This window comes from Colias eurytheme, chromosome 19 (assembly GCF_061535395.1).
Source record: "Colias eurytheme isolate Ceu_HAF_F1 chromosome 19, ilColEury1 Martin Lab GWU primary, whole genome shotgun sequence".
NCBI classification, from domain to species: Eukaryota; Metazoa; Arthropoda; class Insecta; order Lepidoptera; family Pieridae; genus Colias; species Colias eurytheme.
Window position 1 is genome coordinate 1,567,093 of NC_142998.1, and position 16,778 is coordinate 1,583,870.

Below are 16,778 nucleotides of genomic sequence, written 5' to 3' on the forward strand. Positions count from 1 at the left end.
TTACGTCAATCCTTTTCTTTTTTCTGATAATTTCTGCTTTTTTTTAAATTCTTCTTCTCCGTAAGAGTTCTTGTAAAACAATACGCGTGGCTTGTTCCTTTCAACCTTCAAAATTTTTGAAGTGAAACTTCTTTATCGTGGTTGGAAAAAAATTGAGTGTAACATTTTTGCGTTACGCCGTACGCGTGACATTTTTGCGTTACGCCGTACGCGTGACATTTTTGCTTTACGCCACGTACGTAGCATCTGGTGTAAAGAATGGCTAATGAAAAGAAGAGTTCATTCTCATGTGAATTTGTTGGCGGAATTAAAGCTTTTTCCAAAAGACTGGCATAATTTTCTAAGAATGGATCATGATACGTACTTACATCTACTGAATTTGGTAGCACCAATTATCGAGAAGCAAGACACTATTATGAGAAATGCTATTCCACCCCACGACGTAGCTACTTTGAGGGTTTTATCAACAGGAATAAATTATGAAGATTTGAAATTCTCTAGCATCATTTCATCTCAAGCCTTGGGTTGCATAATACCGGAAACCTGCGAAGCAATATATAAGGTTCTCCGCAAAGACTATTTTAAGGTAAGAAATAAAAAACTACTAATTACTTAGTATGTAATGTTTATTAATTTGTACTTATAATGATGGTTAATGGTATTTTGCATTTGTTGGGACTGATCTTGTTGAGAAGTTTGCATTATTGGGGTTTGGAGAATTGACTGCAGGGAGCCTGGATGTGTTTGGTAATCATAATTTGAATTCTGATAAGGTACTGAGCTAGGATTGTTTCCAACAGGGCTGGGAGTATTTGCAGCGGGGCTGGGAACGTTGTAACCATAATTATTAAAACGCACACTGGTTGAATCCATCACTTGGTGTGAAATAGTCAAATTTTCCATCTCTGCCAGAAATAATGTTTCGTTAATTATTTTTTCGGCCAAAATACGTTGATGTTTTGTAAGGTCTCTCAGCTTAGCTGCGACGTTTGCTCCATAAATATCAAATCGATCATTAGTAATTGCAGGCCTTTTGAAATGGTTTTTAACAGTCTGTAAAACTTCAGTGGTAAGTTTTTCATTTTCATACTTTTTTGGCCGACTCCTATTAAACTGACTTTGACTGTGACTCTGTGACTGTGAAGTTGTTTGTGTGGCTGGAGGTGACTGTGGAGTTGACTGCGTGGCTGGAGGTGATTGTGGAGTTGACTGGGCGGCTGGAGATGCTTCACTTTCAATTTCCTGAAACAATTAATATTTTAATTAATTTACAGTTCCCACGCTCGGAAGAAGAATGGAAGGATGTGGCCGAAGTGTTCGAAAAGAGATGGAACTTTCCGCACTGTCTAGGCGCGATGGATGGAAAGCATATAGCAATTTTTCTTCCTGATGGATGTGGCTCAGAGTATTTCAACTATAAAAACCATCATAGCATGGTGTTATAGGCAATCGTTGATGGAAATTATCGATTTATTTTATGTGATTTTGGAACAAATGGAAGAATTTCAGATGGTGGCGCGGCGTACTCACAAACACTAAGTTTTTTGAAAAACTTGATAATAATCAGTTGTGTATTCCAACCGACACAGTTGTCGCAAATAGCACTAGAAAGTTGCCTTATGTATTTGTGGCTGACGATGCGTTTCCACTTAGAACAGATTTAATTAAGCCATTTAGACAAGCAGACTTGACCACAAATAAAACCAGAAAATTACCGCGTATCACGAGCAAGGCGCATTGTCGAAAATGCGTTTGGGATCTTCGCATCTCGATTTAGATTTTTTCACACAAAAATTAGTATTGATCCGAAAAGAATAGAGTCTGTCGTGATGGCCAGTTGTGCTTTACATAATTATTTAATGAAGACTTCAGGAAGTTCTTACTGTCAACAAGAATGCTTCGACGTAGAAAATGTTGATGCAGGGTCATCCAAAAACAGCAACATAGAGTAATACCATAGTTTTGGTTTATACACTTCTTGGGTTCCTGCTCCTGATTTTTTTGAATCAGCGATCTTCTTACGCTCTTTTTTATAAGTAGAGCGAATGTTGTTTATCTTTTTTACAACAGCATCTTTGTCAGCTCTAGGGTCTACTGTTTTCAATTTTTCAACCAGCTTAGTATATGCTGAACGTTTTAAGTCACGATTGTGGTACTCTTTGCCTTTAATATTCCAGAGACAAGGTTCACTGCGATATAACTCAATAAATTCTTCAAGCCATTCTCGATTAGTTTGAGACGCCATGTCGCGTGCGCACGTCTACCCGAATGTCGATCGACGACAAAACTGAACACGAAAACGGAACGAGCGTATACACGTTTCGATCAGTCGGCACAGTTCGTCCGATTCCGATAAATCAATTGAAATTTTTGTATTGTTCCGTTTGACTGTACAGTCTCAAAAAATCGTGCGAAACTGAACAGTTTTATAACATACATGTAGCGATTTATCGGTACCGTTCGAACTGTACAGTCTGATCGTAACGATTTCTCGTAGCGTATATGACCACCATAAAGTTGCATATAGTAAATTATTTTTTGAAAAATAAGGTATTTATACATGAAACTTTACGCAGTGTACCCATATTATCCTTTGCAGTATCCTACTCTTTTCGTTCTCGGAATGGTAGGATATTACGATTTAAAAGTGCGAAGGGAGTGTCAACTTGCACTGATACTGATACGTATACTACGGGGCAAAGACCAGAACCCGCAAGTTTTACGAAGCATTAGTTTCTGTGTACCGGACGCATATGACGTATGGAAACGTCGAAGCCCGCCACTTTTACTTGTTCCCCAGGCCAGAACTAATTTACTGTCTTAGAGCCCCTTTGACAAAGGCCATCCATGTTGTCAATGAGGTGCACAATAAGTCTGATATTTTCTCAAATAATTTGAGTGAATTGACAAAGATTATTTTAAATTTTATTGCTTACTCCTAGTCCTAAAATCTAACATATACAGTGTTAGATTTTACAACTTATTTAAATTGTCGAGAAATGAGTGGCTTTATTTAAATTGATGTATTTTTATTGTTTTATTATTTTAATATTGATTTTGTAAATGAATTTTATTTTCTGACTATTAATGGAATATTATGTTTTCAATTGGACATTATCTAAAACTGTATTAAGTTTATTTAAATCAATGTAGTGATACTGTTATACTATACTAATATTGCGTTTTTGAATTAAATTTAGTTTTTAACTTTTAATTTAAAATGTTTTAAATTTGACATTATTAAAAAATATGTATTATTCAGCTTTATATGTATATGTATTAATCATATTGACTATCAATATTTGACTAGAGTATCAAACATAATTGTAGCGGTTGCAATCTTAATTAATGTAATATTTTTTTGTATTAATGAATAAATTGCATTGTAAAAATTTACAGGTCAAATGACCTCCCTATCGCATTGGGTAAACTGTAATGGTAGGAATGGTTTTATATAAATAAATAAATAATAAATTCTACTTTGTTTTTAAATCGCAAATTGTAAAATTCAATACATTTAGCTTATATTTATAATAGAAGACTGATACATCGCCTTTGGGGCATTGAAATACCGTATTTATATATATTGAAGTACCGTGTGTTAATCGCCTAACTACAAGTTGTAGTTTAACTGATTGAACATTTAAAATTATTATGGTATCTAACTAGGTACTGTTGAATATTATGAATATATGTATATTCTTTGAATATACATTATACAGGGTGTAATCGTTAAGTGTGCACAGGCGATTTTTCCGTAAGTATTACAGATAACAAAAAACTTTAAACTGATATCCCCGGAAAATGCCTGAGAAATGTCCGGAAAATGTCTGGGAAATGCGTGGAAAATCCCCGGAAAATACCAGGGAAATGCTCGGAAAATTCCCGGAAAATATCCGGAAAATGCGTGAAAATGTCCGGAAAAAGCGTGGAAAATGCCACTTCAAATTTGCGAAGTAATTAAAGCAGAAAACCAAAAAAGAAAAAGAAAGCTAAAATCTTTCATATTAAAATATGTATATGGGATATTCATATTTCATACTTAATGTATGGGATAATAGATAAAAGATAATTTCTTTGATATTTCTCGATTTATTTTTAAAAATTTATTACGGCCATTTTACTCATTAGGTTAAGTACTTTCGATATCAGTTTAAAGTTTTTTGTTATCTGTAATACTTACGGAAAAATCGCCTGTGCACACTTAACGATTACACCCTGTATATTTGTTATATCCTCTTAAAACCTAGACTTAAAAGAAATGAGTAAGAAAGTATTTCATGCTAATTTCGAGTTCTTTTAGGTTAAAATAAAACACAGGATTTGTTTTTTTAATATTATTATTATTAGAAAATTAAAAAAAAAAATGGGTACATATATGTGCACTTCGGGATTAAAGGACCACAGTTTTTGGTAGTATGATAACTTTCAAAGCAGTTATTTTTCAATATGCATAAAAACGTTTGACACTTTACGCACATGGTGCGGCACCGTGAAGAAAGAATTACATTATTTAAATATTAATAAGTAACAAGTAATTATGGTGAATAAATACTAATTTCTCTTCATTAAGAGGTTTAAGAGAAAGGCTTCATTGCCTTCATTGCCAGAAATAGCTTAGGTACTCGAAATGTTACGTTTGATTTTCTCGTAAATTCTGTCCGTGTTTAGAAACCGAAAAAAACATGGTGGAATACCATTGATGCAAGATTTTGAATTTCAGCATTCGAGTGGAAAATACAAAAACTTCACTCGCATGTCGCCTACTGATTTTGAGTATTTGATGAACATGATTGGCCCAATGATTCAAAAAAGTGATACCAAATTTAAAGAAAGACTTAGTATCGCTCTAAGATTCCTCGCAAGTGGGGATTCTTTTACAAGTTTGCAATTTGGTACAGGATGCTTGAATTTTGTCGCTGCAGACGCTGGGTTCCTGGACTCTTGCGTCATAATCACTTGGCTCTCATCTAGTTGACTCTCGGAAGTCTCAGGTACTTCGTTCACATGTGCTTGGTTCCCGATTCCTTCCTCCGCTTCAGACCCTTTGTCGAGTACTTGTTACTTTTCATCGTCCTCAGTTAAATCTTCCTGCAATAATATTATGTATATTAATTAATGTAATATTCCGATGTTTATTACACTTACCGAATACGCCTCATGACTGGAAACAAATCAGCGCAGAATTTCTGAATATGTGAAACCTTCCAAACGTAGTTGGTTCAATGGATGGGTAGCATTGATATGCTTCCTATCCATTGAACCAACCGTTGCAGGCTCCTTTTAATTCTGGATCGGAGTTTCTTAACTACAAAGACTTTTTCACTATTGTTATGTTCGCTTTAGTGAATAGTGTATAGGTATATACTCTGTTAACAACCCTTAATACAAATAAAATGAAAAATCAGACACTATTCACTTCTTTTCTCTAAATATGAATTTAAAACCTTTAACGCCTCTCTCATAAAATCTAACCACTGAGCTTGCAACTGAAGCTCTACATCACGCTGACGAATCCTCTCTCGTTCTAATTCTTGCGCAATTCGGTCACGCTCCTTTTCATACTCCCTAGCATTCGTCTCACACTCCTTAAATACTTTTAAAACTAAATTTTCAGACTTCTTCTTTTTTTTCGGCGGTTGCCACTGGGTTTGCACTGGACCTGGTGGTGGTGTAAGTGCTGGTGGCGGAGTAGGAGGAGGAAGAGGTGGAGCGACTGTGGGTTGACTGCTTGTTCCTGGAGTATTCCATTCATCTGGAAAAGTTGAGATTCAACAATCAACGTAACTACTATTCTGCTAGCTTTAGTTATCAGGAACTTTTTTTTTTACTTTAAGTATTTGAAGATCTTATTTTTAAATGTTTTGTTGTTACTAGTAGTTACGACAAACAAAAGAGTTATAAGGTATATAAGTAAGTCCAACCTTCAGGAATTGGTGTATATTCATATGCAGCATCATCCACAGTCAATTCGTCTACAGTTTCTGTAGCAGGTACTTGTACACCTGACAAGCTAACATCCTCTCCACCAACAACCTATAAAAAATAAAAAAGTATTAGTGCTTACTTAAAATTTGTGAGCCACCTTTACTGTTTAGTATACCTATTGTATTATTTTATAAAACAAAATACTACTTTAGAGTATTCATTAATGCTCATAGAAACACCAAAGTTAAGACATTGTAAAGATAATTGCAATGCATTATGTGGCACTCAAACCCGTCCACACAAGAATTTCAAGTGTCACAAATCACAATACTAACAAAAAACTTAAGTGGTGACCCTTTTTTACAAGGTAAGGTAGGTAAGTTGCAGACAAGTTAAACTTTTGTTCATATTCTGTCCCAATATGGAATTTAATATTCAGATAATTCGAAAATCATTAATTATTATCAGTTTATTATATTTCCCTGAGATTACAACGATTGCTATGAAAAAAAAAAGATATACTACATTACAAAGCAAAAATATCACACCTGTACAAATCCAGCTTCTTGTATAGGCATCCCAGTAGCAGCCTGCACTCCAATTAAATTTAAAACTCTGTTTTCAAGGTCTGTTAATGTCAGCTGAATCGCTGGCCCACCACCTGTACCCTGAGCAGACCTATTTATTTTCGCCCACTTTTTTTTACATTGTTCTTAAAATCACTCCAAACCTAACAAACATGAACAAGAGCAGGATGTTCAGCACCAATATAATTATGCATGCATGTATTTCAAATTGTGTGACGTATGTGTATTTCCTTAAATGTGCGTAATTAGGATATAATAGGCTTACCTTCCGCCACTTTTGCTCTGTTCGAGAATCCCCAGTGCCATCACTATTGAGCATATCAATTAACTCCTTCCATTTTTGCTGCACATAATGTCTACCATGAGGACCCCCACTGGGTTTGGATAAGTCTCCATGCCTAAAATAAATTTAACGTGAGTTAAAGGACCGTGTGCTCTAATATTAGTAGTAATAATATGTGTTACCTTTCTTTTTCAATTTTGTTTTTACAAATTTCACATGACTAGCGTAATACTTTAACTTGAGTATACAAATAAACTTTAGCTCTTTTAAACTTTACAAAAATATATTCCAAAAATCCCATTGAAACACTATTAAAATCAACACAAATATGCTTATGACAATAAAATCTTAAATGTAATACACTTACTTTTCCATAAACTGTTCAGGCTATTAAACTGTGGAACGCATTACCAGAACCAATAAAAAAGGCACAGTCATTACATAAATTTAAAATAATGGTACGCGATAATTATCATTCTTCTTGTCGTATTTAATAATCTATTTTGTATTATATCTTTATCGCTTTATATATTTATTAACATATTTTTATGGCCTTAATTATTCCTTCCTATACCTACTATTGTGAATATATATTGTATTTCTCGATAATCTTATAGTTACATATTAATATATTCTTACTTATTATATTTATGCTCTGCCCTATTCCTCTCCTCAAACTAACTTTCTTCCGTACGTCTGGTTGTCTGGAAGAAATCGCTATTTAGCGATAAGACCGCCATTTGTTTTAATTTATAATTAGATTAAGTTCCCAGTTAAGCTTTGTCAGAGCAATAAAGTATGAATAAATAAATAAATAAATAAAATAAATTCTACCATAATGGTGTACTGCGGGTGGCTGGTTCTCATTGTAGAACAATAGAATAGTTCCAAACTTTTAACAATTTAAATCACAACACAAGACACAAGTTCACTTCAAAACAAAGTTGGCCTTGAATGAGCTTCGAGCGTCCGTCGTTCGTTTAGGAATACAGTCAAATCAAACAATGTTTTAGTAATCAGTTAAATTATTATGCCATTTATCTAACTGAATATTATTTTTTTCTGCAGTTTCTTCGTATTGCGTCATAAATTGAACAGTATTAAATTTTTAAATGCCCTAAAATCACAAAAATTTTAATTAACTAAATACTTATCCAGTTTCTGAACGAAACATTCATTCAATGGTAAGATCATTCGTTCTATTTTTCCCATCCTTGCTTACGTTAGTATGACGTCACCATCGTTATCGTATCGAGCTCTCGATACTGTTTCGAAAGTGCTTCGTGCTTCCGACTTTCGTTTTAGTCCGTTTTCGTATCGACAACTCGAAACGTTTACGATACGAAACCTACAAATATTCGTGCTAGGGGTACAGGACTTAAAGTAAATACAGAATTACAGAAAAGTGTTGCTCAAGAAAATTCTACAGACTCTAATTTTCGTCATAAACATTAATAAAAATCAACGAAAAAGAAAACAGACGGACACTGATGAATTCGATAAAGAGATATGATAAAGATGTTCAAAGATAATGCAAAACTTTTTAAAAATGATGACATGAATTTTTTCATGTCTCTCCTGCCAATAACAGAAAAGTTTACCACGCATCAAAAACTGATTTCCCGTACAGAAGTGCTCAAAAAAGCAATGGAAATTAGTAATATGCACAATCCATATGAAATAACCAATAGACCAAATTCTTCAGATTCTTATTTTTCTCAACAGTCTGAATCGATTTTACGCAGTCAAAAACCGATCAACGTACATGAATATGAAACTTTCCCTGAAATGTCAAATACCGTTTCACAAGAACGTGTGATGTACGAAGTACGTCCCACTACTTCTTATACATTAAACTCCGGATCCCAAATTATTTCTCAAGAGATACCAAACCATCCATGGCATTACTAGGAAAGCCAACGAGGACAAGTAAAATGTGTTCTTCAACTAAATAAATAACAACTTTATTCTTTTTTGCAAAAAATAATAAAAAGACTAATACAAAAATGTATTGTTTTCTTTCTTATTATTATGTTCAAATAATAGATTGATATTATGTCACTCAATTCAATGTAACAGCAAGTTATTCCACTGGAGGTATAATTTCTCGATACACGGAGCAGTGTTTCAAGTGATTTTCTAACTTTGATAACAGTTCATCAAAAACTTTTATTCTAAAATAATTAAAAATCTTTTCCTCGTCCTGACGTAGCTTTTCAAATAAAGTAGAAAATTCACCATTCGTCACCCTATCAGCAACAATTTCGGGTTATAGTATAATAACGGGTTCATAATGATATCCCAAATTCAAACTCCGCTTCACAAATCCACAACAAAATAACAAATTCGCCTGTACCGAGGAGCGGTCAGTATCGCATTACGGATGTTTTCATTGGCGCTGATTATAGTCAGCGCGCTACGCGACTGACGTGCGCGACTGACGTCAGCGACAGAGGAATTCGTGTATACATATTGTACTGGTGATAGTGCACTATCAGTAGGCTGTAGTGTACGAAAATAACCCTGGGATTGATAGTGACTAGCACCAGATGTTTGTGTATAGGCTGACCAGTCATAAGTTGACTGGCCAACTCTCCTATGTTTAATATTTTTAATAGGTTTAACACCCCTGACCGTTTCAATTCCAAAGTTTGGTCATCATCAAGCAATGCCAAAGACGGCAAAATACCTCTGAAAAACGATAGATTGCGGATCTTCCTGCTCAATTTTCTTTGGTTTTATCTGATAGTCAATGTAGGACATCATTTTGGCATCCGTTTCATTAAAACTTATTTTGGCTGGTTCTCTGCGTTTTGGCGGGGGGGCTAGATTTTGTTTGTCTATTTGACTGTCATTGTGAAGTTGTGTCATTGTAGTCACACTGTCATCTTCCTTTGTAGGTTCATTCGATGTCGTGGTGTCATCTTCGGTGTGTTCTACAGTTTGTTTAGCAGAGACGCTTTCGTGTGTTTCACCGGCAGCAACTATTTTTTTCAAAAACAGCATCTGATTATGGTATTTGTAGGGCTTCGTGTTTGAGACAGCGGAACAAGACGTCTTGCAACTCTTTTTTATCTTTTAGTGTTCTTACCCAGCGATCTCTCATCTGTCTCAACTTTTTAATAACAAGTAATAAAACAATTAATTTTATTTTCAGGTATGCAACATCAGAGTGTTCATTTAAAGATCTTCATTACACCTATCGCATTGGTGTATCGACTGTTAAAGATAACTGTTAATTAAATTAAAAGTTAATGTTTAATTTCATTTTTTTTAACTTAAAATGTAAACAATGTACTATTTATAGGTACAGTTATTTTTTTACATTTTCAGATGTGTGATACAAAAATGAATATTATAAGTGTAGACATGGTGGCGCCTCCCCCAAATTGAAGTTCTCACTACTACATGATCATCTTGCAGTCCGGTACTCCCTTGTTCAATGTTTGGGAAAGACGGCATTCAACAGAACTGAAAAACAAAAAGAAAAGAAAATAGATTTAAACTGATTGTAGGCGATTTAACATAATCATAGCTTTATATCATATAAGTTCTAAAACAATGAAAAAATCTCCGATTCATCAGTAACATGTGACACAATGGGCTGCACAATGGGCACAATGGGCTGGTGTTGCCGGTATTCCTTCTGTAATATTATCTGTGTTTTCGAAAACAGAGGTCCCTTGGACATTTTGTCCGTTATACTGCATTACTTCATTGCGACTGGAATTATGTGCATACAATGAAGGTCAGGTCGAAGTCAGGGGAAACCCTGATGGAGGACCGTAGCGATTCTGACGTGCAAATCGATCGTCGGAACTGGGTATAGGGGCGAAAGACTAATCGAACCATCTAGTAGCTGGTTCCGTCCGAAGTTTCCCTCAGGATAGCTGGCGTCGATGTGCAACAGTCTCATCCGGTAAAGCGAATGATTAAAGGCACTGGGGCCGAAACGACCTCAACCTATTCTCAAACTTTAAATGGGTGAGAACTCCGGCTTATTCGAACGATGAAGCCGGAGATCTGATGACGGTGCCAAGTGGGCCAATTTTGGTAAGCAGAACTGGCGCTGTGGGATGAACCAAACGTAGTGTTAAGGCGCCTAAAGAACGCTCATGGGACATCATGTAAAGCGTTGGCTCTCATGACAGCCGGACGGTGGCCATGGAAGTCGGAATCCGCTAAGGAGTGTGCAACGACTCACCTGCCGAAGCGACCAGCCCTGAAAATGGATGGCGCTGAAGCGTTCTGCCTATGCCTATGCCGACTTTTCTTGAAGCAATTTAAAAAATGCTTTTGCACGCAGACTATGTACCCTTTTTTCAATAATCAGATTTTTTTGTTTCTTCGTCTTTTTCTCTTTTTATTTTCCCCTCCAACTCTAAGCACTTCGAACACACGTCTGTTCTAGGTGTGCCAAATCCTAGATTGAAATCTTCATTAAATATTGTGCGAAAGTAAGACTTTTTCACTACTGAATCAGGATATTCTGTTTTAAACATTTTATATATTTTGCTTATGCTTAAATCACTATGCAAATATTTACGCTGCCGAGAGTCGGCACGGCAATGATGTGCCTCTATACATTTAAAATTCATAATAAAGTTACGTACAATGTTTCTTAGCTCCTGATACTTTTTAATTTTGTGGTTTCCACCTCGGTTTTCTCTTGGAAACTGGCCTGTATAATAAAAAGCTTTTATAACAAATTGAAAAAGAATATCTTTATTGAAAAAGTAAAATAATACATTTAAAATTTGGGGAAACTAAAGCCTGTGTTAGTTGGAAACTGTGTTACAGGCTTTAGAATCCCTTCACAATTCCACTCTGTATTTTGTAATTTGGAGTGTTCTTAAAAAAAACTTTTGACAAACGGGAACAAACTCCTCGCGACTGTTCAAAATCCTGTATTTAATGGTATAATCCCTCCTCAATCGCAAATTTTTGGTGGGACGTCTTCTTGTTATTTTTTTTCCTTTGCAGCATTTCAATAGAAATGCATCTTGGGAACTTTTTTTAGTTGATGCATAAAAGCATTTGTGAAATTTTTGCAGTTCTATCATAGTAAGACTGTTACATTTTAGTGTTGGGTTTTTATGTGTGCAAATAGTTCGTTGAGGTAAACCAGGTACTGAGTACCTGTAAAAAATATAAGTTCATTTTTATTATGAAATTGAAATTATTATTAAACTAGCTGCGCCCCGCGGTTTCACCCGCGTGGCTTCGCTCCTGTTGGTCTTATAGCGCGATGATAATTTATCATCGCGCTTTAGGCTATATATGTATATAGTCTACTGCCTATAGCCTATAGCAGCCTCGATAAATGGGCTATTTTTTTCAAATCGGACCAGCAGTACACTAAGTTAGGGCATCTAATGCTGATGAAAAAAAATATGAAGGCTAAGATAGAGAGCTACTTTTTTTAATCCATTTAAAGTTTTGCATTCCATTTACGTTCGGAACGACTCATTAGGGTCATTGCGCCTGTTCGCGTCCACTTAGTGCAGTTGGAAAGTTTTAAGGAGAAAATAAAAATGTTCCAGAACAAATTTCAACGCAAAATTATATAACGTGTTCATTACATAGTCTATTTTAAGATTTACTTTCAATTGTGTTGGAAATATCATGTGGTTTTTATTTATCTAGACAAATAACAGAATTAGAGCTGGGTTTACCCAGTTCGCGTACTAATTCTTTTATTATCCTAATTTGAACCTGAATTTCTTTAAGTTTTTTAGCCCCAGGCTGACTACGATGAAAGTATTCCACTTATTGCTTAACTTTTGTCAGTATTTGTGCAATTTTGCCGATACTTTCTTGCTTGCTTATTTTAGGCGGGAGTGTAAAAGCTTTAGGATCTTTTACAGTTCAGGACTTCACAGAAGGAGCTTCTACTATTTCTTCACAATTTTCTCGGTACCTTTGTTTAAAGTTGCTATCTTCTTCCTCTATTTCTGCTACTTCTTTATCATTGATTTGAATACTACCAACAATTTGGTTATTTAATAATCTTATAACTAAACTTAAAATAAAAGGCTTGGCAATTGTGGTTCATAATAATTTCGGGTTTGATATCTCTTCTTCTGGTAGCTCTTCTACTCGATCTAATCCTAAAGACTGTTGCTGTAGATGAATTTCCCATTTGGACCATGACAACGCATCAAAATTTTCTTTCGAGATGGCGTTTGGGTTAGCCGGAAATGATCCCGTTTTAATAAAACCATTTTCGATAATTACTGGGTTTAAATTGTCCCATAGGTTTGTAAGAATTCTTGCGAATTCTGGCTTGGGCAATTTAGCCCCTACATGAAGTCTTTGCCATTTGATTAGTTCGTTATCCCAACGATCTTTCAAAGGTTTCATGGTACTGCAATCCAAAGGTTGTAGTATATGTGATGAGTGCGGTGGTAATTTGAGGATCGTTATCCCATTTGCTGCAGCAAGTTCTATTACACTTAGATCGCAATGTGTTGAATGTCCATCATATATGAGGAGAACTGGTCTTTCAGAGCCGATGGTGGGAATGAAAACGTCTTTAATATACTTTTCAAATATTATAGAGGTTTCCATCCATCCTTTTCTGCTCACTGCATATGCTGTATTGACTGTTTCATCCTGGTATACCCATTCACTCCAAAGATGTTTACCCTGAAAAATTATTAAGGGTGGAATCTTTCCACCAAGGGCATTAACAGCCAAAAGGATGTTTTCAACTTCGTTTTTTACTCGTACGGGGTCCATATAGAAACCTACCTAGTACTTAAATTAACTATATTAAATTGTATTATCTTGATTAGTATCTAAACTGTTCTAATATTGTACTTAAATTGTAATTGTAACTACTACTGTATTTTATGGATCAAATAAAGCTTAATTTATTTATTTTAATGTGAAAGAGAACACTGTATTTGAAGCTCTCTAAGTTGTAAAGCTACTTTTTCAAAATAAATATTTCCATTTTGACCAGTTAAATGAAGTGTTGTACCACTGTGGTACCAATACCTGAAAGCTTAGATTTTTTTCAGTAATACTTGGTAGCAGTCGTTGAAGGCTCGTCCTCGCTTCGACGATGTAGCCACATTAAAAATGCTACAGTATGTTTACAGCCACCTCTTCTGGCAAGTGGCAGTACAATCTTCAAAGGTTACATTTAAAACTTCTTGATCTTTTCAATGTATTCTAAACTGCAATGATAAGGTGTGGTACGCACGCGTTGTTCTGGCGTGATTCTACATTTAACCGTACATGCATCACCTACTCTTTTTACTTGAACATAATCAATAGCATCATCGCCATAGTTGTCTCTTGCCGATCTGAAATAAGGTTAAAATAATAAATGGCCTTACGTATTTTTTAGTAAAAAATACAAATAAATAAAAAAGGTTGAGTATATCTGCTCAAACATCTACATTTTGCAATAAACATTCAAATAAATTAACTTACGTATTTTGTTAGCAAAAAAATACAAATAAAAAAATGTTTAGTACGTCTGTAACGTTAGATAAGTATGCGACAGCCACAGATTCGAAAAGAAAAAACAAAAAACTTTCTAATACTTTAATTAAGACAAAATTACAATTAAATATTATATCTAAAAATATTCTAATCTATTCGACGATCGAATATGGAATTAATTTTTAATTAACTCAAAATAACACGAGTCGCCGAATTGAAGTCAGCCGTCGTCATATCCACAATACGCTGAAACTGCAGCGTCGGCGATCTCTCTATTAGGTACTAGGATACTCTGTTCGGTTTATGTAATTCCTCCCCCCTTGAAATGGCGACTATTTTAAACCTTTAGTGAAAATATCGCCGGAACATTTTCAGGGTCACCCGTTTTCCTTTCTGTCTCGGTTGCTGGTGGTTGCTGGTGTTCTTTCGTTCGGTTATGTCTCTTTATGCGCTGTCTAGCCAATATGACCGCACACACAAGTATTATGTAGACTGGTATAATTGTTGTATGATGGAGCCGGAGGATACCTGATTGCACGCTGTCAATGCGTAAAGGAGGCTGGACTAAGATTTTATCTTGGACGTGGTGTAACTTAAAAACATTACTACGAGGATAATAGTTTCGTGGAGGTGCAGCGAACATTCTTTGCGTATTAGTGGGCATACGATTTTGATTAAACGGATGTGTAGGAGGCCTAAACGGGCGTGGTGCCATAGGGGCCTAGAAATTGCCTGGTAATTGATGATTCTGTAGACGCGGGGGTGTAAAAGATAACGAGGGTTATGTGAGGTTAATCTTAGGTGTTGGTTGATTTTTAGTTGAGTCGTTTCGCGATTGGAGGTACATCACATTAAGTTCCTCCTGGACGTATTCGAGCGCCTTTTCTATAGAAGGAGGGCGCATGCAGCGTATACGGGAATCTAGAAGTACTTTAAGTCCTCGTACAAACTCTTGCATCGTCACTTATATAGATTGCGTTTCGCTTCAATGGTAGTGGCAATAGTTTCATGTAACGTCACATAGGTCATAATAGTGCTAAACAAAGTTTGACAATGTTCGTAAAATTCTTGTGGTGTCCTACTACCTTGCGTTGTTAAGTAGAGGTCATTGTACAAGGCGGTTTCATCGCGTTGATCAGAAAAGTTATTAATCAAGGCACTTCGATTACCTAACCAACTAACTAAGGATACACCACCACTACCTGCAGGGCTATTGCGTATCTCATTTGACATTTCATAGTGATGATAACTTTGCACGGTGCTCAACGATTTCTTGTCAAACCATGTTTTTCGTATTGGCTATTAAAAGTTATCAACTGAAATGACGTCATGAGCACCAAATCAACTTGAAAGCCACCGTAACACATTTGACAGGTGTTTTTGTATCGATAGTTTTTAAAGTGGTATTCCGTAAGCCAAGTGACCATCAAAAGGTTGATCACTATAATATTTAAAACTGTTGTGAAAGGAACTAGTATTGAGCAGTGTTTTGTAAATTCTCAGTGATCGACACTATAATCCGGATAATTTAAATATTAAAAATATATTATCAAGATATAGGAAGAACAGCACGTATATGATTTAGCGTCTTATTTCAAGTGTTTCTATACTATTTTATGTATATTAAGAAAAGAATTTTTTAAGTGTATTAATACATAGCCATTTTATTTTTTCCAAAAGGTTTTTAGTGGGATCCATATTCCATATAATTTATAAAGTATGGCCCGTGCTTTTTTACTTGGATTTGCGGAAGAAGAAAGAAAGAGGAAAGCATTAAGATTTAAGAATTGAAAGGCGACGCTTACGTGATGCTAGTGATCCTGTGGTGATCCTTTACAGCTGCCTGAAAGAGAATTTATAGCGAATTTTCGTTTGACAAAGGCTGGTTTTCAACTGGTGGTGGAGATGTTGAAATAGGAAACATTTTTCTTCATTAAATGTATTAATAGTAAGTCTAAAAATATCCATGTCTTTTGTTTTTCCTTTTTTATGTGTAATTTATTACTGATGACTTACAAATCAATAAAATTACTATTCAACATTAATAATTATCTGTATTGTATTATAGCATCTACAGACGCTCCGATTTGGTTGGTGCCAACCATCCAACCACGACCAAATCGGAAAGTGTAGAGAGCGGTCGGTCCGACATAATTATTATTAATATTGGTTTGACGTGGTCGGATGCGCCGGCGATACCGACCAAACCAACTTCCTATCCGATCCAACCAAATTGGAACGTCTGGAAGCTTTGTTCCGACCAAATCGGCTCATTCCATAGAGTAATATAGGTAATTGGCTCATTCACATTCGCAACGCCGCCGGTGTAGGACGTCAACATGAACGCCGAGGGAGTTACGGTCACCGAACGTGACATATTAATAAAATTGCTGGAACTATATAAAGACTTTCCCTGTTTGTGGGACTTAAGTAACAAAGATTACGCAAATAGAGATGCCAGAAATCAAGCGTATTTTATTATTTTAGAAGTATTAAAAAAAATTGACAGTGCGGCTACATTAAAA

General features: G+C 35.4%; 2 protein-coding genes across 3 annotated transcripts; one reads left to right on the plus strand and one right to left on the minus strand.

The window, feature by feature from the left end:
- Nucleotides 1-244: 244 nt before the first annotated feature.
- Nucleotides 245-3,469, plus strand: LOC149899977 (uncharacterized). Its single transcript, XM_090112977.1, has 2 exons — nt 245-586; nt 1,275-3,469. Exons 1-2 carry the CDS (start codon nt 266-268, stop codon nt 1,443-1,445), a joined length of 492 nt encoding a protein of 163 aa, XP_089969103.1. The 5' UTR covers nt 245-265; the 3' UTR covers nt 1,446-3,469.
- Nucleotides 3,470-4,615: 1,146 nt separating this feature from the next.
- LOC149899978 (uncharacterized) lies at nt 4,616-7,170 on the minus strand. 2 transcript variants are annotated; one of them, XM_090113360.1, is made up of 4 exons: nt 6,781-7,170; nt 6,477-6,658; nt 5,925-6,036; nt 4,616-5,755 (listed from the first exon to the last, which is right to left on the minus strand). In XM_090113360.1, exons 2-4 carry the CDS (start codon nt 6,504-6,506, stop codon nt 5,412-5,414), a joined length of 486 nt encoding a protein of 161 aa, XP_089969486.1. In that variant the 5' UTR covers nt 6,507-6,658; nt 6,781-7,170; the 3' UTR covers nt 4,616-5,411. The 2 variants fall into 2 exon arrangements, with proteins under 2 accessions (XP_089969486.1, XP_089969485.1); XM_090113359.1 differs by lacking the exon at nt 6,781-7,170 and having other exon boundaries at nt 6,477-6,771.
- Between the last annotated feature and the right edge of the window lie 9,608 nt (nt 7,171-16,778).

Excerpts from the sequence above, each read along its gene's own strand:
- LOC149899977 (XM_090112977.1), top strand. The coding sequence starts at position 266 with ATGAAAAGAAGAGTTCATTCTCATGTGAATTTGTTGGCGGAATTAAAG. Across the intron at positions 587-1,274 it reads TCCGCAAAGACTATTTTAAG|TTCCCACGCTCGGAAGAAGA; the intron begins GTAAGAAATAAA and ends ATTAATTTACAG.
- LOC149899978 (XM_090113360.1), bottom strand. The coding sequence starts at position 6,506 with ATGCCTATACAAGAAGCTGGATTTGTACAG. Across the intron at positions 6,037-6,476 it reads AAGAAGCTGGATTTGTACAG|GTTGTTGGTGGAGAGGATGT; the intron begins GTGTGATATTTT and ends TATTTTTTATAG. Across the intron at positions 5,756-5,924 it reads ATATACACCAATTCCTGAAG|ATGAATGGAATACTCCAGGA; the intron begins GTTGGACTTACT and ends CAACTTTTCCAG.